The sequence below is a fragment of the Peromyscus maniculatus genome, chromosome 5 (genome assembly GCF_049852395.1).
Source record: "Peromyscus maniculatus bairdii isolate BWxNUB_F1_BW_parent chromosome 5, HU_Pman_BW_mat_3.1, whole genome shotgun sequence".
In the NCBI taxonomy this organism is placed as follows: Eukaryota; Metazoa; Chordata; class Mammalia; order Rodentia; family Cricetidae; genus Peromyscus; species Peromyscus maniculatus.
This window is the reverse complement of record NC_134856.1, coordinates 82997582-83021421: the sequence shown is the minus strand read 5'-3', so window position 1 is coordinate 83021421 and position 23840 is coordinate 82997582. Positions and strand designations below refer to the sequence as shown.

Sequence of the window (23840 nt, the reverse complement as noted above, 5' to 3'; positions counted from 1 at the left end):
AGATGAAGTATATACACTGAAATGTCTATATGGAAATATACCAAAAGTTAAATACTCTATTTTCTGCTTGGATATAGATGATGACAATTATTTCCTTTATGTTTATTGGCATTTCAAAGCAACACTATAAACATGAATTGCTTTTATGATCATTAAAAAAAACATTATTTTTTTTAAAGAAGTATGTCCTATGTCCAAAATGTCACTAAATCTGCATTAATGGCATCTAAATTAAGAACATTTTAATAGTAAAGTTTTAGTAATATAATATCATATGCTTAGTGGGAATTCAGTATATTATGTTGATAAGTTCTGTTTGTAGCAAGATGCTAAATATAGGCTGAGGAAGGAAATGATCTTCTAGAAATTTCTGAATAAATAATTGTTACAAAAGGAGATTTGTTTTAGTCTGAAACATGTAGAAGTGGGACTCAGTAAGTTGCCCACCAGTGCTCCAACTGATGCTTTTCTACTTGGGTTCAGGATGGTGGGGGTATCATTTGGGAGCAGTCTGTGTTCTCTGTAGCTTTACATAACACTAATGATTTTGCAGGTGTTTGCCATTGAGCTTCATTTATAGACATGAAAATGAATGTATTCTAATGCGTATAGTCTCTCTATGTGTGTTGTTTTCTATGTGGTGTGTGTGTGTGTGTGTGTGTGTGTGTGTGTGTGTGTGTGTGTGTGTGTTGTGTGTTTTCCATATAAAATATTCCTTTTGAAGTTCAGAGCTTAGAGAAAGCCTGAATTTGGCGGGAGTAACTTTTGAATGCATTAAACAGCAGCTTTAATCTCAGGTTATGATTGACAGCAAACAAAATGAATATCATTTCTTTGTTCTCCCCAATACAGTGGAAGACATGTAAATATCTTTGGTTTTGTATGTGCATGCACATTGTACATGCATGTGCTATTTGTTCAATGGAAGGCAAAATTTTACAAAGTTCAGCTGCAGACAGCTAATGAATTTGGAATTCTTCAAGCTGTCTCCTAATGACAGGCTAATGACATATGTACTAAGAGAATGTGACAAGAGTCCCTGTTGGAACATCCCTTGCTGAGGAGATTGAGGAGGACAGGCTGCAGAGACCTCTGGTGACCAAAGACCCTCCAAAAGCTCAGATGTGGTGTCACACCTCTCTGTCAGGAGCAAAAACCATCAGTAGATCAAGGGAGATGGAGATAGATTGTCTGGATCAAATGAGATGGACACCTAAAAGCAAGGTTTTTCGGTGGGAGAATAAATAAAGTTTTATTTTCCTATAGTTTTGTTGTCTTGAATTCTCTGAAGGAGTATCTCTTCTCGTCCTTTGTTTCCCTGTATTACATGTGGCTAAAGACAGGAACTGCAGCTGTTCCAAAGGCCTGGTAGACAAAAAGAAGTATCCCCAAAAGATAACTTCAGTTGTTGGGGTGCTACAGTTGTGTCCTGTGTGCTTGTCACATGATGCTGCTGCAATCTGGAACCTTTGATCATCTGAGTGTGTTGAAATATGTATATGGTTCTCACGCAGCCGAGGGTGGCCTCAAGCTTGCTACATATCTAAGGATAACCTTGAACTTTTGATCCTCTCGCATCTACCTTCCAAGCACGGGGGGTTGCAGTTATGTGCCAGCATGACCAGCGCTCGAGACAGAGCCCAGGGCTTTGTACGTGCTAGGCAAGCACTGTCCCAGCTGAGCTGTCTCTCTCGTCCCTGATCATCTGAATATAAAACACAAATCACGCTTTGTGGTTTGTTTGTTTTCTTCTGCTCAGGTGTTATTAACGTGAGTTTTTGTTGTCGTTTGGTAATTGTTGGTGATGATTGTCTTAACTTCTTGAGACAGTGCTTTACTACATAGCCAAGCCAAGGCTGGTTTCAAATCCCCTAGCCTCCTTGCAAATCGCTTTCTAATCCCATAATCTTTTGAATTCAAACAATGCTGCCTACCAGCTCACATCTCATTTCCATTCCATACATTTATCCCTTTGTTTCCTAAACATGGCTTTGTCACACCTTTCTTCAATGTACCTCTTCAATTATTTTGTTTGTTTATCTTATTGTGTAGTGAGTATTGACTGGGCCACTACAGTGTGTCAGTCGCCTCTGCAGGTACTGGAGACATGTAAATTATCACTCAAGAAGCCAGCACTAACTGGGGCATATACAAAAAATGAGTTGACTAATCAGTTGCTGCAACAAGCTCCACACAGATCCTTCCACGCTGGAGGGACTTGCAACAGTAAACACTTCTTCCATCTGCAAGCCTGCAGATCAAGGGCAGTTTGGCAGAGCTAGGCTGGGTGGCTCTCTTTCAGGCTATGAGTCAGCTGTGCTTGGCTCCCATTATTGAGTAGGCTCAGATCTCTTCTTGTATGCCTTCTGGGGCTCACATAGAAAAGTCAGCAGATTCCCAGGGGTGTATGTTTTTTCTCATGATGGGCCACAACACCTAAAAAACCCTCTCTGCACAGGAACATTTCACACAACATCTACTTACATTTTAATAGCTGAAGCAGGTCCTGTTGTCAAGCTTACTGACAGTGGAGCGAATACATGCAGTCTACCCACTCCAGTGCACTATTAAGTCACATGACAGGGGCAGAGCATGAATAATAGGCAAAATAATCCAATCTTCCACACAAATTATGACAATGAAGCATGAAAAGGGTGCAAGAGAAGTCTGTTCAATGTTTAGAGGAAGTGCAGTGAAATATTTCAGAGAAGGGGTACATCCATCAGGATTTAGGCAACCAAATACAGAATGAGTAGAGTCAATAGGTAAATGATAGGTGGAAGGATGGATGGATGGATGGATAGATGGATGGATGAGTAGATAGATAGATAGATAGATAGATAGATAGATACATACATACATACATACATACATACATACACACATACATACATACATACATACATACATACATACTATATACATATATAGATGGTGGATAGATTACAGATACATGCATATGTCACATAGATGATAGATGATAAGGGAGGGGTGAGTAGGTTTGGAAGAGGACATGGTTTAGTCCATAGGAATGCCTCATACTTACCGGGGGGGGAAAAGAAAGAAACCTAAAATTTACCATATTTCCTTAAAACCTCCTTAGAATCACACCCCAGAAGTCATATTTATATAATAACCCTCCTCCAATTCCCTTGAAGTCCAAACCTCCCGTACCTCAGAGTGTGATTGTATGTGGAGAGTACTTTTAAGGGGCTAGTTAAGCTTACTGAAGCTGGAAATGTAGGGCTTCAACCCAAAGGGACTGCTAGCCTTATAAAAAGAGAAAATGGTACCACAATGCAAGAGAGACCCAGAAAGAAACCAACCCTGTTGTTACCTTGATCTTGACTTCCAGCCTCCAGAACTCTGTGAATTTTATGCCCATAGTTTAAGGCCCTATAGTATTTTGCTATAGCAGCCCCAACTGACTAATAAAGGCATCTGGGCAGTTTTAAAGCTAGAGAGCTGCTACAGGCCGCAGGAATATATCATAAGAACTCAGCTGGTTATGGCAAAGTCACAACCTGGAGGGATCAGGGAATTCTTCCAGAGGAAGACAAATCCCAAGGAGTTTTTGGTGTCACTTGGCTTGTTATATATCAGCTGTATTCTTTTATGAAAATCATGTGTGCCTTTATAGTTTTCCCAATTGACTTTCCCCTAAGAAGGGCTAACAGTGTGGACTGATCACTCTCTGGACATACATTCCAGGTATTTGGAGAACAGCCTCAGGAAAGGCTTTCTCTGGAATCAGATATCTCCCTTGGCCACTTTCAAGGACTAGCAGTAATAACAGTCCATATGTAAGTCTCCTGATTTAAGGTAAATTCCATAAGGAGATACCACCTAAGTCAAGTGGACGTTAAGTAATAGCTTTACACAATTTAGCTTGGACCCTCCTTTCTTACAGCCTTACTAACTTTATAGACCTCTAACTCCTTACCTAACCACTTCTAGGAATATTTAGATAACCTTCTGCGTTATCTATGACAGCTATGCTCAGCCAGAACCCCAGTTCAAGCTTCCCTGTAATTATCATCATTGGCAGCATCCGGCCAGGTCCATCCCCAGATGGAGGAAAGTACCTTATCAGAGATACCTCTGTACTTTCTAAGAACAGACTTAAGCATCCAGCCTACCCATTTGAGAAGGCCTGGCGGATGTGCCAATTAAGCTTTACTTCCTGCTTTCCCAAACCTTACCTCTAGTTAGTTCCAGATCTCCCTTTAACTATCACCAGAGGCATCTAGCTGTACACAGGTTGCCTAGTAACTAAGCACACTTCCCCCACCCTGCAGAAAAACGGCAGATGGCTTGGACAGATATGAGCCACAGGAAAAAAGAAGACAGTTTTATTTTCTCCCATTGACCTAGCAACTTATAGATTCTTAACATTTTCTACTAATCACGTTTAAGAGTTTAATAGTTGAGCACATAAGATCCCTCTTCTTAGATGTTACCAGAATTTAGCCTTTAGTTAATTCATTTCCCCATTGGTCACTTCCCTTTGGGGTTGCAAATGATAATTAATGGTTATTGCCTCTCAATGTGATTCTTATCACCCCTCCATTTGATCCTGGAAGCCTGACTTTATATACCAGGACTTCCGGGGGTGGGGGGACACACGGGGACAGGAACGGGAACGGAGAAGAGAAAAGAGAATGGAAGAACTAGACAGGTAAGAACTTGAGAGGAACAAACTGAAATGGGGAAGAATTAGATTGAAGAGCTAGAAGAGAGGACTAGAGGAATGAGATGGAAGATGAGGAAGAGTCAGATGGGGAAGTACTAGCTGGGTAAGAACAAGATGAAAAGGACCTAGATGAGGCAGAGTTAAGACAAGAGAATTAAGATAGAACTTAGAGGAAGCAGTAGATAAATATAGAGAGAAATCAGCCAAGGAAGGAGCTAGACATGAGAACAGAACTGAAGCTGTGTATTAAAGGATGTTATGCCAGAGGAATTAAAGCAAGTGGACTATAGAGCTCAGTGTGCTGAGATTCTGTTTCCTGAAAACAGTCCTCGCCGTTAGTAGTTCTCTCTCCTGAGCCCCTGGGATGTATAATATTAAGGCTGGTTCCTCTAATATTATACAAGAGAGAGCAGAGCAAACTGGAGGCTGTCATTGTCAAAAAGTGACTGGAAGAAGAGGATGTTTCACTATGTCTGTGATGGCTGGCCTTTCTTTTATCTCACCATGGCCACAGTCTGGATATTTTTTTCTCTCTGAGAGTTTTCATGTTCACCTGGCAACATTATGCTATTTCTCTAAGACACAAGTTCCCCAATCTGCTTTTTACTTCCTTGTTGGCTTATTCAGAGAATATTGTCACTTACTGATCCAGAAGTCCCATGGACCAGCCATCCTTTATTATACTAAACACCGATAGCTTTTCCCAATGTACAGGATCCACCGTGTGGCTTTGGTGTTGCAAGTATCTGTTTTTCAACCCTTGGCAGCCCATGCTGCCCTCCTCAGGCTTGCTTCCATGGCCTCTCTTCAAACCTTAGACTTGTCACCTCTGAGTGGGCTCCTCACTACTTTTCACCCACGGCCTAACCAAATGAAAGCATTCACTGCAAGATTGTCCCAAGGCCTCTGCTGGTTTGGCTAACATTTCTCTCTTCTCCATTTTATGTGCTTATTTATTTATTGTTTCTTGGTAAATTTTAACTTAGTTTTAGTTGATATACAAAATGATGTGCCTAATTATGACATTTCCACATGTATATATCTTTGTATTTGCTCATATTCACCCCCCCACCCCACTCTCCTCATTCTTCCTCCCAAACTGCTACTGGTCCCCTTCCTAACAAAAGAAGTCTGCCTTAGAGTTCATACTATTAAAGTATTAGTGTTTCAGTCTATATGAGAGAAAATATGTGGCATTTATTTTTGTCTTTTATACCCTCTTTTGTTTCTTTCTCCTTCACTTCAGATCCTTTCTCCCCACACATAGTCCCCTTTCTTCATAGACATGTGTAAGTAAATATATTTAAATCAAAGTTCTGCATATGAGAGTAGACTTATGCTATTTGTCTTCCTGGGTCTGGCTTGTTTCACTTAACACAATGAGCTCCAGTTGCATCTGTTTTCTTGAAAATGACATCATTTCATCCTTCACAGGGAATGAATCTCCTCTATATATGAACACTACATTTTCCTTATCCATTCATTTGCTTGCACTGACTCTTACCATGTGCAGTGTCTGGGAGCTCTTGCAGCTTACAATACCTCTCAGTATAAGATACATATTGTTCAACTCACCTGTCACTTGTCTTCTTCCAACATGATTATTAATTCCTCAGTCAGAGGCTGTGTCTAGTGCTGCTTTTGAATACCCCATTATGCAATTCAGTGTTAGAGAGTCAGTTCTGTAGTCCTTAGAAAAAGAGGTGCTTGGTCACCACAAGTTTTAGCTTTTTTTTTTTTAACTGAGAATATATTAAGGAATCTTTGTATATCATTTGCCATTGAAGTGATGTTTTCAATATATTATTCATATATGCCAACAGCCATTGTTTCTTAGCATCTGTTTTGTGCCTAGAACTTTGTACATTAGCCGAGGCCTGAAGGATGGACAAAAATGTACGTAGTGAGGTGCTAGTGACGACTGGAGCTTTGTGGGAAAAAGCATGAACAGAAGCACAGAAGAAAGAGAAATCTTATCTTTAGGACTGGAAGAAGTTCAAAGTACAAAGAGCATAATGTACAACTGACAGATAAGTTGATCCTATAGGTGGTGGCCCTTTGGGTATAGGTGGATCTTACATGGATTGGACTGTATAGAAAGTGGTAAGACGTTTGAAGTTCTGATGAGATTTTAGCTGGAGATAGTTATGACCATAGTTTGTTTCTAAATAACTCTGGCTCAAATGCATAGGAGTGATCAAAACCCAAAAGACTAGCAAGTAATTGGGAGATCCCTTAGACTTATGGTGATACGAATTAGGAGAATATGGATGGTGGAAATTGGACACATTCTGGAGAAAGTATTGTTCAAAATGCCCCATTATTTCTGGCAGTTTTTACTTGCATACATTCTGGATCATTTCTATTTATAGTCAACAAATCATGCTTTGGTTACAGGGCCAAAAATAGACACAAGGTTTTAGTTTGGTTTGGTTTGATGTTTTGAAATCCTGGAGATGAAATCCAGGGCCTTACTCATGCTGACCAGGTCCTCTACCACTGAGCTAAATCCCGAGTCACCAGGATGTTTTAGTCTGGGGGCTGATTGCCTGTGGATGCTCAGTCTGTCAATATTTGGTGAGCTGAACACTTATAGGCACTTTTCTTTGATTATATAATGCTTTAAATCTTATGAGTGACATAGAAGGATTTATCTAAGTTTAGAGTTTGTGACTCCTTTTGACTTTTGAGATCTTCATCAGACAAAATTCAGATACCTTCAAGAACTACTTTTACTGTTTCTTCCTTCCTTCCTTCCTTCCTTCCTTCCTTCCTTCCTTCCTTTCTTTCTTTCTTTCTTTCTTTCTTTCTTTCTTTCTTTTTTTTCAAATATGAGCTTCCACATGCCTGTTAAAAGCATATATTTTGGTTATACACCCCTTCACCTCAACTTTTATTTATATACTGGAAGAGATGGTGGAGGACAGCTCAACACATTCATATTTATCTCAGTGGTTAGGGCAAGCAGCTGAATGTTTGGCTACAGTCTAGTCAAGCTAGAATTTTACTTTGGCCCTGTAGGATGTGTCTCTACCTCCTTTTTTGGCAAGTTTGTGGGTTCAAAGTAGCCTGCTCCCAACTAAAAGTAGGCTGCCTTCTAATTATTACTCCAATTACCAATTGGCTTTTTGAAACTCCACTTTTTTTTTTATTTGCACTGCTTGTTTTCCATCTAGCATACAAACACTTAGTTCCTGTTAACACTCAGCTCAAGTTAACTAATAACTTTTAATGTAGTCCATACTTAGACCTTTCAACTAGGTCTAAGTATCTTTGCCATATGTTTAGCTCTTTTTCACTGAAGCATCCTCCTTCAATTCTTCCTCAACTGTTGATTCACCTGGGATTCTGATCTTAATTCAGTTCTTTGTATTTCGCTCTCAATTCTTTTCCTGGCTGATCTCACCCACAACCATGTTGCTAACTGCATCCTCAACCCAGATCTGCCTGTGGGCATCCTGAGCTCAGTCTGTTCTCAGTGGATCAAAGTAACTTCCTTATCTACCCTGATTTTCAATGTGTGTGTGTGTGTGTGTGTGTGTGTGTGTGTGTGTGTGTGTGTGTGTCCATGGTCTGTTTCAGTCAATGATAGCATGATTTGCCAAATGCCCCATCCTGAAAACATGTCATCATTATCTTCAGCTCCTCTCTTGTGCTCTTCCCACCTGCCCAGCTGTCTGTATCATGACTCTGCCACTAAAGAGATGTGTGAGCATTCTCCTTTCTGTAGCTGCTAAGAAGTATGGCACTGGGAAAAGAACTAGGCTTCACTCCCACCAGTGCTGTTGATCAGGCTTGTTATCTTGGGGTTTTCCTAATCTCCAAAGCAAGCAGTCTCTTCATAGTTATAGAACGATACTTTGTATTTACTGGATTTAGCGATTTGATCTTTAGTGAAACATCTTGCACAGGCCTAGCAAATAAACAGTGGCCAATTCATGGAAGAACCTCCCTCAAAGCCTCGCCCATTCTTATCTGCACAGTGACTTCCCAACTGCTTCCTTCTCTGTCCTGTTCTTGGTTCTGACTCCAAGTAGAAACAGTTTCTTTATAGAGCCCAGAACTTTCTGTGCCTTCTTACCCCAAATTTCCAGCATGAAATCAGTAGCCTTCCTCACTCAGCTTCTAACTGCTCTCTGCCCTGTCTTCATTCCTTCCAGGCCTCTATTTAACTTGTCAGAAATGTTCTTTTGAAGTACGACTTAATCACGTTCTTAAGACATTTATTATATATACCCTAATTATACTAATATGTTTAATGGTAATAAAGAACTCAAAACAACATTACATGTCTGTCCCAGCAAATAAAAACAGCATTCAATGTAAAACCCTTTAAAATGTAAGGCTATGATTCATTAGGAACTGATTGCAGGCAATGTTCGTGGCAGTTAATAGCCTGCCCTGTTTCCCACAGCAGGAAGAACAGGTAAGAATGCCATTTGCTGTGGAAGCCAGTGAAGTGAAAAGGAGCTAGAACACAGGATGCACAGAAAGAATTGAGCTGAGGCCCACACTTAGTGCTGTGTGACAACGAACTAGCTAGACGCGTACAACAGACCCACTTTGGGAACCAAGGGAGAGGAGAGAAAGCCGTCTAACTTCTAATTCTTCTTCCTTGCCTACAAAGATGTCGGGTTCTTGTCAAGATGGTACCCAAACTACCCTTCCACTCCCATTGCCCCGAATCTGAAAGTCTCATCTAGTCTCATCAGCCTGCAATTTAACAAGTCCCAAACACCCACATTTATAGAAAGCACTAAAAGAAATACAGACTCTTACCTCTTTACAGCTGCTTTAAAGAGCTTAGCTTTGGCCAGGCAGTGGTGGCACACGCCTTTAATCCCAGCACTTGGGAGGCAGAAGCAGGTGGATCTCTGTGAGTTCAAGGCCAGCCTGGGCTACAGAGTGATTTCCAGGACAGGTTCCAAAGCTACACAGAGAAACCCTGTCTTGAAAAAGCAAAAACAACAAAAAAGAGCTTTGGGTTGGAAAGATGGCTCAGTAGGTTAAGGCACCTGCTGACAAGCAGGATGACCCAAGTTGGATCCCTGAGGCCCACATGTTGGAGAAGAGAACTGACTCACAGGCTTCCTCTGATCTCCATTTGTGTGCTGTGGTCAGCACACACCCACACACATACAAGCACAGGCTCATGCACAGACACAAAATAAATGAAATATAATAAAAATTAAAGTTCAAACAAATATTTAAAAAAAAAAAACCCTAGGATCCAAGCTCTAGGCACATGAAAGTCCTTAAGTTAGGAACAGGACCTTCCTAATCTTCTGGACCTCTCAGGTTCTTGCCTAATGACTCAGTAGCTACTTTTCATTGAGTTTGACAAGACTTTTAGAAATAGTATAAAATAAAAGCCAGCCAGTGAGAGTAGACAATGTATCAGGAGAGAATACTACACAGAGAACTCTAGCCACCAGACAGGAATTTATGAAGTGTCCACCCTAGGCTCCACCGTGTTTTATAGTGGTGAAAAAATGAGTGTCTTCTTGATCCCAAGTGATGTAAATTCAGATAGGAGGAACAAATAATAAATAAGCCCATAACTTCAGAAGGTGCCACAGAAAGAAAAGTAGCCCTAGAGTCACCTCGCTACTCTGACAAGCATAAATGCATTGTGATAGGTTCAAAACCATCTTCCCCAGACCATCTTGGTCTCTTTTTTACTTTTTTTCCCCATATAAATCGCCATCTTGGTCTCAGTCTTTTAAAAGGAAGTTTTGTTCAGCTCCAATCGTGTTCTTTGTTCATGCTGTGCAGCTTACCTCTCTGCATTTGTTAGAATGGAAATCACCGAGAGAGGGGGCTTCCCCAAGTGCAGTAAAATCTGCATTCCCTTTTACAGTGCATGAATAGTGACGACATTGCATTGGGCCTCTGACTTGACAGTTTGAACAAGCAGGAAAGCAGTTGCTTATGCATATGTCTCGCTTAAAAAGAGCAAACGAGCCAGGCGGTGGTGGCGCACGCCTTTAATCCCAGCACTCGGGAGGCAGAGCCAGGCGGATCTCTGTGAGTTCGAGGCCAGCCTGGGCTACCAAGTGAGTTCTAGGAAAGGCGCAAAGCTACACAGAGAAACCCTGTCTCGAAAAACCAAAAAAAAAAAAAAAAAAAAAAAAAGAGCAAACGTGGGGCAAGCAAGATGCTTTAGTGGGTAAAGAGAATTGCAGCTAAGCCTGATGAACTGAGTCTGACCTATAGGACCCACACAGTGGAAGGGAAGAACCAAAGTGTACAAAAAAACGTGCACTTCCATAAGTATACATGTGCACGCATGCATGTGTGAGCACATTCATATAAATAAACCAATGTGATACAAATATTAGGAATGTATTTGTCATATTTTTCATGCAACTGTTACCACCTAGCTTAAAGACATTCTCCTATAGATCTGCCCCAGGCTTACCGTTGGCAAATCATTTGGCCAAAAATGACTGTTTCATTGTGAAAATGTTGTCTGCTAAGTGGTAAGATTTCACAGCCAGTTATTTTACCAACTAGGCTATTTATGGTTGATGATGTAAATGAAAATCTTCTACATTCTGTCCTCAGTGGACAGACACAGTTCTCCAAAGTTTGATGTCTGCTTTCATTTATAGCAAGCTGTCATTATTAGTTTATCATACGGCCTCTTAGATTTACCTCATACCTATTTTCAAGTGAGATTTACCTACTACCTATTTTAAGTGACTTCTAGGAGTCCTCAGTACTTCCTGGTTTATTATGGACACACACTCATTGATAAATATAACACTTTTACCTTAAGGCATATTACAGTTATTCTTACTAACTATTCATCCACCTGCCCTATTCACCCCAGGAAGCATCTTCAGTTTTGAAATGAATAAATGGTCCCATGGCTTGGGGAAAGCATACCCATTTGGAATTCAAACCACTTCTTGTCACTGAGATGGCTGCCACCTGCTCCTCACATGAGAGTTGGAGATAATTAGTGAGCACTCCTTTTGAAGGGAACTCTCACACAGTTCCTCAGAGTACCATCAAACATTTGCTTTACCAAACTACTGTGATTTTACTTTGGACCACCTGTCAGTCTTGTGTATTGAGGCATGACTGCTCAGACCTATGTCCTATGGCTTTGAATGTGTCCCACACCCACCCTTCTACTGTACAAGCCAGCTGAGAGTAGTGGGGTCTGAAGGAACAGGGTTGTAGCGTTCTGTTAGTCCTATCCACGGCTCACCCCAAGCTGAATTCTCTGCTTGGCCCCCATTACACCAACAAAAACTTTGCCTCTGAGGTTGGCAAGCTTTAAGTCAAAGGATCCTGTGTCTTTTGTTCAATAGCAGCAGAAATGAAAGAAACTACATCTATTCGCACACAATTTACACATGTGTTTATCAATGTTGCTAAGAACATATTGTTTGCACTGTACTTGGCATCTGGAAATCTATTTGTTTTAAACTTTATTCATTTACTTCATATTTACTTTGAAATTTTTCTGTGTATTCTTTCCATCTGTGGTAGAAATATGGTATGTTTCATATATACATACATACATATATACAGTGTGTGTGTGTGTGTGTGTGTGTGTGTGTGTGTGTGTGTACCAATGCAATCACATGGAAAGCCAGAAAAGAATTTCAGGTGTTTTCCTCTATCATCTTTGACCCATAGTCCCTTGAGACAGGGTCTCTCAATAGTTTGCTACTTCCTCTAGGTTGGCTGGACAGCAAACCCTCAGGATACTCCTGTCTCCACTTCTCAATGGTGGGGCTACAGGCATGACTAGCCATGCCCAGATTTTATGTGAGTGCTTGGGATTCTAACTCAGTTCTTCACGCTTGCAAAGTGTTTCTTATGAAGACCAAGTAATTCTTTCATTTGTATTTGTATTTGTGTTATATGTACATGTTCATATGTGTGTGCTCAGTTGTGTGAAGACCACAGGTTTACATCGAGTGTTTACCACAGTTACTCTTTACATTATTTTTTGAGACACAGTTTCTCACTGAACATGGAGCCCAGCAGCTGGTTAGTGGCTGGCCATCGAGCTCCAGGGATCCATGAGTCTCTGCTTCCTCATACTTCCAGCGATGGTTTTACAGGTATGCCCCAGTGGGCCGGGCTTGCACGTGGTCACTAAGGATCTGAACTCAGGTCCTTACGATTGCACAGAAGGCACTTTACCAGCAGAGCCACCACCCAACTCCCCAATTCCTTTGTTAGATTAGTTGGTTAGTAAGAGTACAAAAATAATGGCTTTGTTTATGACACATTCATCCATATGTATCATTATACTTTGCTCATATTTGCCCCCTAATCACCTTTTCTTATATCACCTCCATATATGTGTACATATATGGGTATGTATATATATATATAAAAATATGATTCTCATATTAAACAATTTGCAATTTTGTTTCTTTTTTATTTCCCCTCCCATTTCTTCTCTTCCCTTTATCTTCCTTATGACCCCTTCTTCTTTCTCTTACATTATTTCCTTTCTACTTTCACCTATGTGTTGTTCTTTAGGTACACATGCATGTAAATATATATTTTGAATCTAGATTTAGCAGATGAGAGAAAACAGAGGATGTTTGTGTGTTGCTTATCTCACTTAACTGGGTGGTCTCTGGTTTCATCCATCTTCCTGAATACAACATAATTTCATTCTTCCTTACTCCTAAATAAAGCTCCATTGTCTGTGCATGCCACACTTTCTTCATGCATCCATCTGTTGACGGACATCTAGACTAGTTCTGTGTCTTGACTATTGTGAAAACTACAGCAACGAACCTGCATGTACAAGTATCTCTGTAGTACACAGGCTTAGACTCCTTCTGGTGTATACCCAGTAATACACCTGGCAATTCTTAACACCAGAAACTCGAAGCCAAATACACTTGGTATTCTTGGTGCCCTCGCATTTCAAGACTATCCTTTGAGGATGTGGATCTGAGAGGTAGGCTAGGTTTCTGTAGTGCTCCAACCTTTCATCAAAGAAGGATTTTGTTCTGTAGAGACCCCACATCCTTGTCACTCTTCGTATTACACAAGCCTATTGAAATGGTGCCTTTTTATTACTTTCGAAATGCAAATGTTAAAATGCAAAGTCAAGGCACAGAAGGTGGAAAGCAGTTGGAGTCATTAATGCGGCATGTGAAAATTTCACTTTTGATTCTGGAAATTGTAACAGAAATAAACTCACATATAATTTACCTTTCAAAAAACTTTTGAGAAGTTCAAATCCAGAAAGATCAAGAAGTTGGCTGATTCTCAGCTCTCACCAGTATTCCCACATCACAACACTTTCCTACTTTGTCCTTTGCCAAATTTGTATTCTTAGCTAAAGTTTTAATTTATGAAGTGAAATTGTCTTTTTGAATATAGAGGGCATGGAAACAATCTGTGTTTTGGTTGTGGCTCCTTGTTAATTGCCACTGTAATTCTTTCAAACAAATTTCCCCTACAAACCTAATTTAATAATCAAGACTGTTAAAATTAACTATTGTTGATGACCCAAATAATAATTTGCCCTCAAGAGTGCTTAGTCTGTGTGGCTTTAATCTTCAATTGGAATAAAGTTTGAAATGAACTGGTGTAAAATTGGTATCAGAGGAGTAACACTTTAACTAAGTTTTCATTAACTTACTATCTTTCCTCCCAGGCTGCTACGATCACATTAAGAAAGCATCAGATTGATTACAGTAAACGTTCCTTGAAAGCCATGTCCCGCCTAGTGTGTCTAGAAGCCAAGCTCTGTGTCAAGGGTGCAGTAGACAGAGTTCCCAAACTTGGTCATTATTGCATTTCTGTAGGCAGGTCACTCAATCTCCCTGCACTTGAACTTTCTAGGTGGGACTGTAACATTATGCCACCCTTATCAATGTTGTGGGATGGCTAAATACAAAAAGACCTGGAAATTTAGAGCACAGTAGTGTGAAAGGAACTTTCCTGTGTTGTCATCTATGCCAAATCACACCTAAAATGGGAGATTTTTTTTCGTATTTGTGAAGAAAAGCACATATTTTGAAAACGAAATGATTCTTTCCCTGGTTTCAATGGTTAAAAGGGTATTCAATTACTAACAAATATTCATTGGGTCAATATTCAATAAGAGTAGTCAAGACAGTCTATTGGATCTGTGAGGAAGAGCAGAGGTTAATTCAGTGTACACTTGGGGTTACAAGCTTCCTATACAGTATGCAAATATTACAAATAGCATACATGTTCTATTCACTCATTTTATAATCCCATATTCAGTACATGTACTGGAGTGTGTAAGGTCCTCAGTCTGTCATCTTAGTAGAAGTGGGATAAGTAGTAACCCTTACTTCAGTAGCTTTTGCATTATTTAGGACTCAAGACTAAAAAGGAAGTGGGTAGATAGGAAAGATTTAGTGGTTTGTTTCAATTCTGGTCCATAATTCATTGAAATGTAAGGAGAGTTGCATGAACTATCATAGCATCAGCCTGGGCATTGGATTTTTTACCCTTCCCTACCAGACAAACTCATGCCAGATGTCCATGCCACCATTCCACTTCTTATTAATATTTGCACTAACCAAACATACCCAGTTTTATTATAGGCTCTTCACGTACTTTAAAATAAATTAGCATTCCTTGGCTCCATTTAACTACAGGGCAAAGAGAGCTACAAGGAGGTCAAGAGCCTTCTGCCCCAACACTCAGCACAAGCCACAAGTGGAAGAGGGTCACACTCTAGTTCCCCAAGGTCTCTCTGGTTCCAAGTTCATTTACATGGTACCTTTCCTACTTCAAAGGAACATGTTGGGTTTCACACGATAGTATTTCCTGGCAAGGGCATTCATTTTCATATATTTACTCTGTGACTTTCATATACTGTAATGAAGCAAAGATGTGTAAAAATTGAGTTGTACTCACAATAAGGCTCTTGTTTCAGGCCATGACCTTTGTCAAGTGGTTCACTATGTCTTATGGATGGATAGAAATGGTAATGGCAGTTGACTTACCCTTTCATTTATTTTCATGGCCTAACTGATACACTAAGCAAGATTACTCTGTAGCAGAGACTAAAGAGTTTTCTCCTCAACCCCTTCCCCAAATCTCCATGTCCCTATTGTGAACTAAGACCAAGTTCAAAAGTCAGGGATCTTGCAAGAATTGGGTTTATTACTTCAGGTCTTCAAACAGGTGGCAAAACAGAGCCCACCATTATTTTTCTCCACTCTCATTTATCCTCCACATCTAGAATTTTACTAGGGAGGATACACTTTGTGCTGATGTCACATAGGAATGAGTATTCAGGATTCACACCAGTATTTTTGACCCAGATCTGTTTTGAAACGTTCTAGGTTATTCTATACAAGCTGACAGTGTTTTCAACTTCCAAGGTCAGTATGCACCTCCTGGAGTGATGTTTGAACTTGCCCTTTGGATGACTACTTGTTCAGTTCGGTAGCATTGTGTCTTCTCTCTGTGTGTGTTTAACTTGCTATTTGATTTGGCTAATTATGCATGGAATTCTTCCTATTCCAATAATCAGAAAGGGGAATGTATGTTTCCCTGGTCAACTGTATGTGCAAAGCCCTGAGAATATAGTGAAGCAGAGTAGCAAACTTTCTTATTTTGGAAAAAAAAAAAGCCACTCATAGGCCTTTTGGGGATGAAGCAGTTATATCTATTGATTAGGTATTTGATGTGACTAAACAACTTTTGTGTTGCCTGCTTCCTTGATGCCCTGCTTCTGGTGAATGAAGCTCTAATTTATAGGAACTCTGGCGTGCACAGAGTTAAAACACTTCAGAGTCTCCCTGTCTCTGTTCTCTGCATCTATGATCCAGGGTGGGGCTAAGGGTCTTGACCTTGTCACTCTTTCTGAGGACAAGAGAAGAGGAACAGATGAATCCAACTGTGAATGCAGTGTCCCAGAAAAGAGAGGCAAAAATCCTTCTGAGCACACTGAACTGTTCAAATTTCAGTTCTCTGTGATGCTTTGCTGATAGTTGATAGTGAAAACTGTCAGATTGGTTTTGCCACTAAATGTATACATAAATAACAGGTCACCAAGTTGCTTAAAATCTTTCTAGTTTTTAAGACAGTAATTAGGAGAACCAACACCAGCCAGGCTTTGAGTGCATACAAACAAGCTCTCTATAGGAGACACAGCACACCAGTGCAAAAACATTCCTAGATAACGTAACTTGTCGGAGAGGATTATTTCTTCTTAGTGAGTCTGCAGGAGCCCTTTTCTATACTATTCAGCATTTGAGAGGAGAAGAGTGGATTGAGAGAGAGAGAGAGAGAGAGAGAGAGAGAGAGAGAGAGAGAGAGAGAGAGAGAGAGAGAGAGGGGAGAGGGGGCGCATTAGTGAATAGCGACTGTGGCATTGATGTTTGAGCGCACTTCTGAACTGGCTTTTGTTGAGACTATCAGTGTAGAAAGCATGCGCTGTCCCAAATCCGCTGTTACTATGAGAAATGAGGAGCTGCTTTTAAGGTATGTTGTTGGGTCCTTTGTTTTTAATATAGGCTTTTCTAGTTCCGAGAGCTGGTGGAGACACTAATCTTGCCCCGAATCAAGCAGCTTCCTTATCTTAGAAGAGAAGGAGGAGGAAAAAAGAATCTGAACAGAGAGGGGGAAATGAAATTGAGACCAAGAGATTGGGGGAGAGAGAGAGAGAGAGAGAGCACGAGAGAGAGCCAGGGAGAGAAAGGAAAAGGACTGTTGTGAGGGAGTTGGATGTGTACTAGTTGCCTTTTGAAAGCAGACCATGCATTTGCTCCCTGCTATCTATGAGCAGCCAGTGGATGTTTTAAGGGTTCCGAATCTGGCTGTTGGTTCGTCTTTTCCTTTGCAATGTCTAAGCCTCTTTCATTATTATGCACTCTGCATGGAATAATCACCGAAAAAGGAGCTGAGGAGACTCCATATTAGACTTGCGTTCCAAATACCACTCTAATCTGGACTTAGCGACCTAAATAGTCCTTCTGTGTTATCAGGTTTGGATCACTTTATCCTGTTTGCCAAAATGTGTACCTGTTTGGAGACCTCTGTTCATGCATGGCGTCCTGGGTCTTCATGTGTGGGGAAGCAGATATCTGCTTCCTGCATGGGTGTTGGGGTTCTATCGTAGACCAAGAAGGAGGCACAGCTGACCTTTGGGGAAGCTGAGAGAGAATTATGATAGAATTGGCATTTTGCTTCTTAAAATGCAGTCTTTTGTTTATTTGCTAGCAGACATTGTAGCACTGAATACATCTTTGGGTCTGACAATGGGACCGGTCGAACAATGGAGCTGTCAAACTAGCTTAATGCATGTCTGGACTGTTTTTTTTTTCTGTGTGTGTGTGTGTGTGTGTGTGTGTGTGTGTGTGTGTGTGTGTTCCTCAACACCCCTTTTTATCTCCTATAATCTTGTTTGTATGGACTATCAGAGTGAAGAGCTTTCGGTCTGCTTATTTGTGGTTTTATGCTTTTAAAAATTTATTATCTACCGTTCTCGGAGCTTTTTGCATTTTGCAGTTACGTTGGCTGGATTAAGTTAGAGATTTATGGCTTGCCTGTCTGTTAACTACAGAAAGAAAACTTATTGATTGAGAATGCTTGTAATACTATTATCATTGTGGCAAATGCCTTGTTGATCAGACCTGCTTCTACTGTACTTAATGCTTAGGGTTTTAAAATGTGCCCTTTTCGGGGACTTATGGAATGTAGCATGAGAGAGAAGTGAACAGGGATATGTTTAATGCTTAAGTAACCAGCACTCCTAGCTTTTAGCTTCTCATTTGGCATCCATAGATAAACAGTTTAGAAATCCAAGGACAAGTAAGAACTTTTGCCTTTATAATTTTGATCACAAACTGTTGTTCTGTTCCTTCGTTGTGTTGATGGCTTTGGTGGAATAAGCTGATCTCTGACTTAGTACTTATATTCTTATAAACTGCATTTCTGTACAACGCAAGCATTTCACGCCTATTCAGATGCCCTTCATTTTATAAGATAAACACTGGTGTCTAAGGTGAAAATTATGAGACTGGGGAAGAGAACATGGAAAATCTGGTTCAAACTTCTCAAATGTTGAAACCATTTTTATTACACATTAGATGTAAAAAGAACAGCTCGTAAAATAGTAATTGACTTACATGAAAATCCTCTTCTTAAGGTTGATGTCTATGAAGAATATATATTTACAATGTTTTAGTGCTTTGCTTGATGTACTGTTTGTGCCAGATCAATATAATATATATATATATATATATATATATTAATAAATTCATAGAATAAGACTAAGGGCCTAATTTGAGAAACAAAAGGGAAATTGTTGAAATGAATAAAATTGGTTTCAAATATTTCCTGATAGATTTTAGTTCAAACTGACGATGCTCCCCTTCAATAAGGAAGGAGATGTATATATTATTCATAAAAATACAGTTATGAAGTAGCAGTTATTCCTTATATTTGGACATGAATTTTAATTTTTTTAAACTTAAGGTGAAATGTTATTAAATACTTAAGGTAGAATTATTTACATAAATGTTTTCGGTTACCCAGAATTGCCTTTGCAAGTTGAGATTTCCTGCTGGTAATATTTTCAGAGCTTAGGTACACCCAAAGCATATGTGTGCGATGTAATAATATTCTTTAAGTTATCCATTGTGAATAGAGTGGATTTTAAAGGCATGCTTGTTATGTTCCCTTAGTTCCAATGGGATCTGAACTGCTCCTTGCATTGGGTATACCAATAATTGCTTTTAGGATGAGCTCATAAAAGGTAATGGGTGAATCTTCATATCCGAGGCTAACCAACTGTTACCAGCACACCTAGGTTCTGCTTTCATGGGAAAATTTTCAATCTAAAACACAGGTTGCAAATCAGTGCGTGTGTGTGTGTGTGTGTGTGTGTGTGTGTGTGTGTGTGTGTGTGTGTGTGTGTGGTCTGAGAGGAAAGTAGTCTTCCATGCTTGCTAGATGCTTGTCAGAACCTCATTTAAATAAAGAAATCACTTGGAGACCACCGTGTTGAATTTTTGTTTTCTAAATTGGTAATTATTTAACTGTGATATATTCACTTAAATTTCTGAGTGCTCACAGTTAAGCCGGAAACAGGGGAAATTCTGCTTTCCTCCCTTCTCTGGTGCTTTGATACATTATGAGTTTCCAGAATTTGGGGCCCCAAATGTCTCCCCCACCAACATGCAATTCCAGCATCCATCATACAGAACAATGTGTTTTTCTCTATGCTGATAGAAAAAGTATATTGTCGAGAGTTGGCAAACTTGTCTCTTCTCATATCTACAAAAGTAACAAGATAATGTATCATGTTAATCACTCTGTGGGCAATGATTTTCCAGGATGGAAACCCAAACAAGTGTAGAAATAAAATTTAATTCTAACCTCAGACCTGAAGAAAAGGAATAGGCAGAGATTCAAACTGGTAAAATGGTTTCTTTCACTGGAGAATAACAATTGCACCCTGAGCCCCTTTATATAGGAGGCTCAGGAGTATTTACATAAATGTGTACAGCAGACTACAGAACACTATCTATAAACTCCCATGTATTAAAATTCTTTTCTTTGTAAGGATGGAGCCTGACAATATTTCTTTATTGGCTCTTCTTCTTCTTCTTCTTTTTTAATGTGACTGGATTAAAATTGCAAGATATCCTTTGGGGACTGGAAAAATGACAAAGAGCATCTGACTAATATTCATATCTGGAACTTTATAGCAAGTGTGAATTGTGCTTGAATACCTGGGAAGTCGTTCAAAGAGTGAATCAATACTAATTATTGTAATCAGGGGGGTTAATTAGGTGAAAATGTAGCTGATGGAAAGTTCATTGCTTACAGCCCTAGAAACACCCAGGTTGATGGAGGGAAGGTGAAATGAAAGAGGAACATGGGACATGGGGATGATTGCTCAGTGTGGAAGGTGCCAACATTTGTAAGGAAAGACATAATTTGCTTTCTTATCATTAGGATAGTGATGAAATTAGAAATGTCCAACCTTTTTGTAATGTAGGTATTTGAATAAAAGTTACAAACAGAATGCAGTTTGCCCAGCAGCACCTCTGTTCTGTGGCATTTATTTACCCTTCTTACCACCGTGACAAGTTCAAGTCTACTTAGTGACAGTAATGTCTTCTTGAATTGCATCAAACAGCTTTCTCATAATTTCTTTATTTTGCTAATTCCCAAGGGACTTGGTGGCCAGGGAGAGACTCTTCTTTCTCATTTCCTGGAATTGCAGATTGCCTCTTTAATTATTGGACTTGTGAGTTTTTCTGAGTGAGATAAGGTAATTTTTATTCTGTAGAAAAGACAAAGCTGTGGTGGTATGAAATAAATTATAATTTTGTGGCATTTTTCTCAGCTGGCATTAGGAAGAGGCTGCCAGAGAAAGAAGGTAGTGTGAGAATGTGAAAATATGAGGCATTATCTTGTAGCCCACTCAGAGCAAAAAGTAAAGTATTGGAGAGCTGGGGTGCCTTTACAATCACATGGCACAATGCAACAAAGGTGGTGTGTGTGTGTGTGTGTGTGTGTGTGTGTGTGTGTGTGTGTGTGTGTGTGTGTGTTGAGCTCCACTCAACTTAGCGTTGCTGCTGGTGGAGTCTGGCCTGGTGAAAAGTCCATTTTGTTCCCAAATATACCTTCATGCATCATGGGAAGGCATTAGAAATGATCACATATGGGTGTGCTCATCTTTTCCATAGCTTTTCTTCTTATGATCCACCCTGGCACATTTCCCTGTATGTCAAAACTAAGAAAACAGAAAGTGGCATCTGTAGAGAGGATGGACCAGAGTGACATGTATCATGAGGGCAGCTTGAGCTTCTACTGCCTTGGCACACTTCAGGCTGATCTGCCTATTGTTGGCTACACAGGATCAGGATGAATCACTGGAGTTTATGAAGCAGAACTATCAGAATGCCTCTAAGAAATGACAACAACAAAAAAAATCAGAATTTACCTCTAAAAATTATTCCACTCAACAAAGTTTGTTGTGATTGCAAAGAGGAGCTTTGCATACTAACTGTACACTTGAGGTTCATGGGTTTTGTTGCTTTGTTTTTTATTTTTTTATCTACATCTTGAGAAAGCTCGCAGTTGCAATCAGTATGAACTCTGTATAGAAGTGATGCTGGCTTCTATCAGGGAAGTGAGTGGTCTCTGTATAAATCTACCCACATTTTTTCACCTTCTTGGGAAGCCACAAATCTTGGTCCTAAAAAAGGGCCACAGGTCTTATAAATTTTATCATTCCTTTCCTTTGAATGGCATTCCAGGTCCCCTTTCTTCATAAACAGTACCCCATCTCTTCCATCTACATCAAGCTTTAGAGACATCATTGAAACTCTTATGCTATAAGATTAAGACTGGCTTTTTCTCTTCTCAACTGCCATTTTTAGTTTCTGACAAAGATTGGGATATGAGATGCTATTATAGAAAGAATACAATTAAGGCTTATTCACAGTTGCTCTTTGCTTGGCATTACATTAAGTGATTCTGTTCATATCATCTAATGTAATTCTCATAGATACCAAAGTGGTCCTTATAGTTGTTCCCATTTTAAAGATGGAAAAACTGAGAGAGAGAGAATAGTAAAGTCACACAGCTAGAGTCATAGAGATCATAGTAGAAAGGACTACAACTCAAGGCTCAGCTAAATTCCTTCTCTGGGCAGAGACAATTTGATTTTTGCTTCTCAATTTTTTTCCTGTTACTGTAAATTGAATCTAGGATTTTGAATATGGTAGGTAAGGGCTCTATCACTGCACACTATCCAACAACCTCTACACCACACCTATTGTTTTCTTTTGAGACTGGATCTCACTAAGTTGCTCAGGATGGCCTTGAACTCATTCTGTAGCCTAGGCTGATCCTCCCAATTCAGTCTTCTGAGTAGCTGGGATCACAGGCCTATGTTACCAGGCCCAGTAATATGCCATTTAAAAAAATAGTTGTTTGTATTGTTTTTAATTGTATATATTAGTATTCTGGGTATGGGTATGTGCATGTGAGAGAGAGTTATGGTATATGCATATGTGGTTATGTGTTGAATACCTAGGAGCTGGAGTTGCAGATGGTTGTGAGCCACCCAAATAGGGTGCTGGTAACCGAACTCTGGTTCTCTACATGATTAGTATATGATCTTAACCACCGAGCCACCTATCCAGCCCCAGGTATTTGCCATCTTAAAACCTATTTTGCAGCACTCCCACCATATACTTTGGTTGGCACATGCATTTCATTTGCCATTGGCAAAACTTTAACAGCTAATGGTTTTAGCTGTTCTGTTTTTCCTGAATCACAGTTCTTATAACTTTACTTATTTCCCAGCGTCAATTTTTGGGAGAGTGTAGGATTTGTGGGCCAGAAGGAAAAACAACAACAACAACAACAACAATAAAGGAGAAAGGATTAAGGGAATAAGGAAGGAAATTGTTTGAAAGCATCACTGCTTGTGAATTCTTACTTGCTTACCTTAGTTTTTATAAGGTCTTTGTTGTACTTTTAGACAGGATTTTCATATACAGCCCATGATGGTTTCAAACTCCATATCCTCCTGCCTCAGCTTCCCACACACTGGGATTTATAGGAGTATGCCACCACACTTGGCACTCATGAAGTCTCAGAAGGAAGTATTCTTGGACTTTAATACACACAATAGCAACTGATGTTGGAAAAAAACAAGAGAGAATTTTAAAGCACTGTGGATTTAAAATGTGAATTTAAAAAATGTCATATTTTAGTCATTACCAATCAAACAACATACACACAGTGTTCAATAAAAGACACTCTTTGGCCATCAAATAGCTCCAAGATGCATGGGGAAGAAAGAGAAAATGATGGCTGCAGGAGGATTAGGAGTAAAATGCACATAGATGGGAGTTGAACGTAGCTGTGAAGGATGTACAAGGTAGAAACAAGGAAGGGGGTAAAGAAGATGTCTATCTTTGTTACTAAAACCAAGCAAAACAAACTCCCAAGCTTAGTCACTTTTCTTCCTCAATTCCCAAAGTCTCATCTCGCCTCCTTTCTTTCCATATTCCTCTAAAATAGGGCAAATGTAGCTGTCACTAGTAAGAGAGAACTGGGAGACTTGAGGACTAGATAACAGCTTTACACTCAACAATAGAGATAAAGAGCCAAGACAGAGAGAAGACATACACATTATATTCAT

At 39.8% G+C, this 23840-nt stretch overlaps 1 protein-coding gene across 19 annotated transcripts in view; it reads left to right on the top strand.

Moving 5' to 3' along the window:
* Window positions 1-23840, top strand: part of Celf2 (CUGBP Elav-like family member 2) — a 533080-nt gene that overhangs the window by 186926 nt on the left and 322314 nt on the right. For 3 of the 19 annotated variants that reach the window (XM_076572798.1, XM_076572784.1, XM_076572785.1), the window contains exon 1: window positions 17031-17152. The exons of 11 other annotated variants lie outside the window; for them this stretch is intronic. In XM_076572798.1, coding sequence (XP_076428913.1) covers window positions 17046-17152 — 107 coding nt within the window. In that variant the 5' untranslated portion in view covers window positions 17031-17045. Of the gene's footprint in view, window positions 1-16833; window positions 17153-17203; window positions 17656-23840 lie in introns of those variants that run through there. 5 more of the 19 variants (XM_076572796.1, XM_076572797.1, XM_076572790.1 and 2 more) reach the window with 4 other exon arrangements.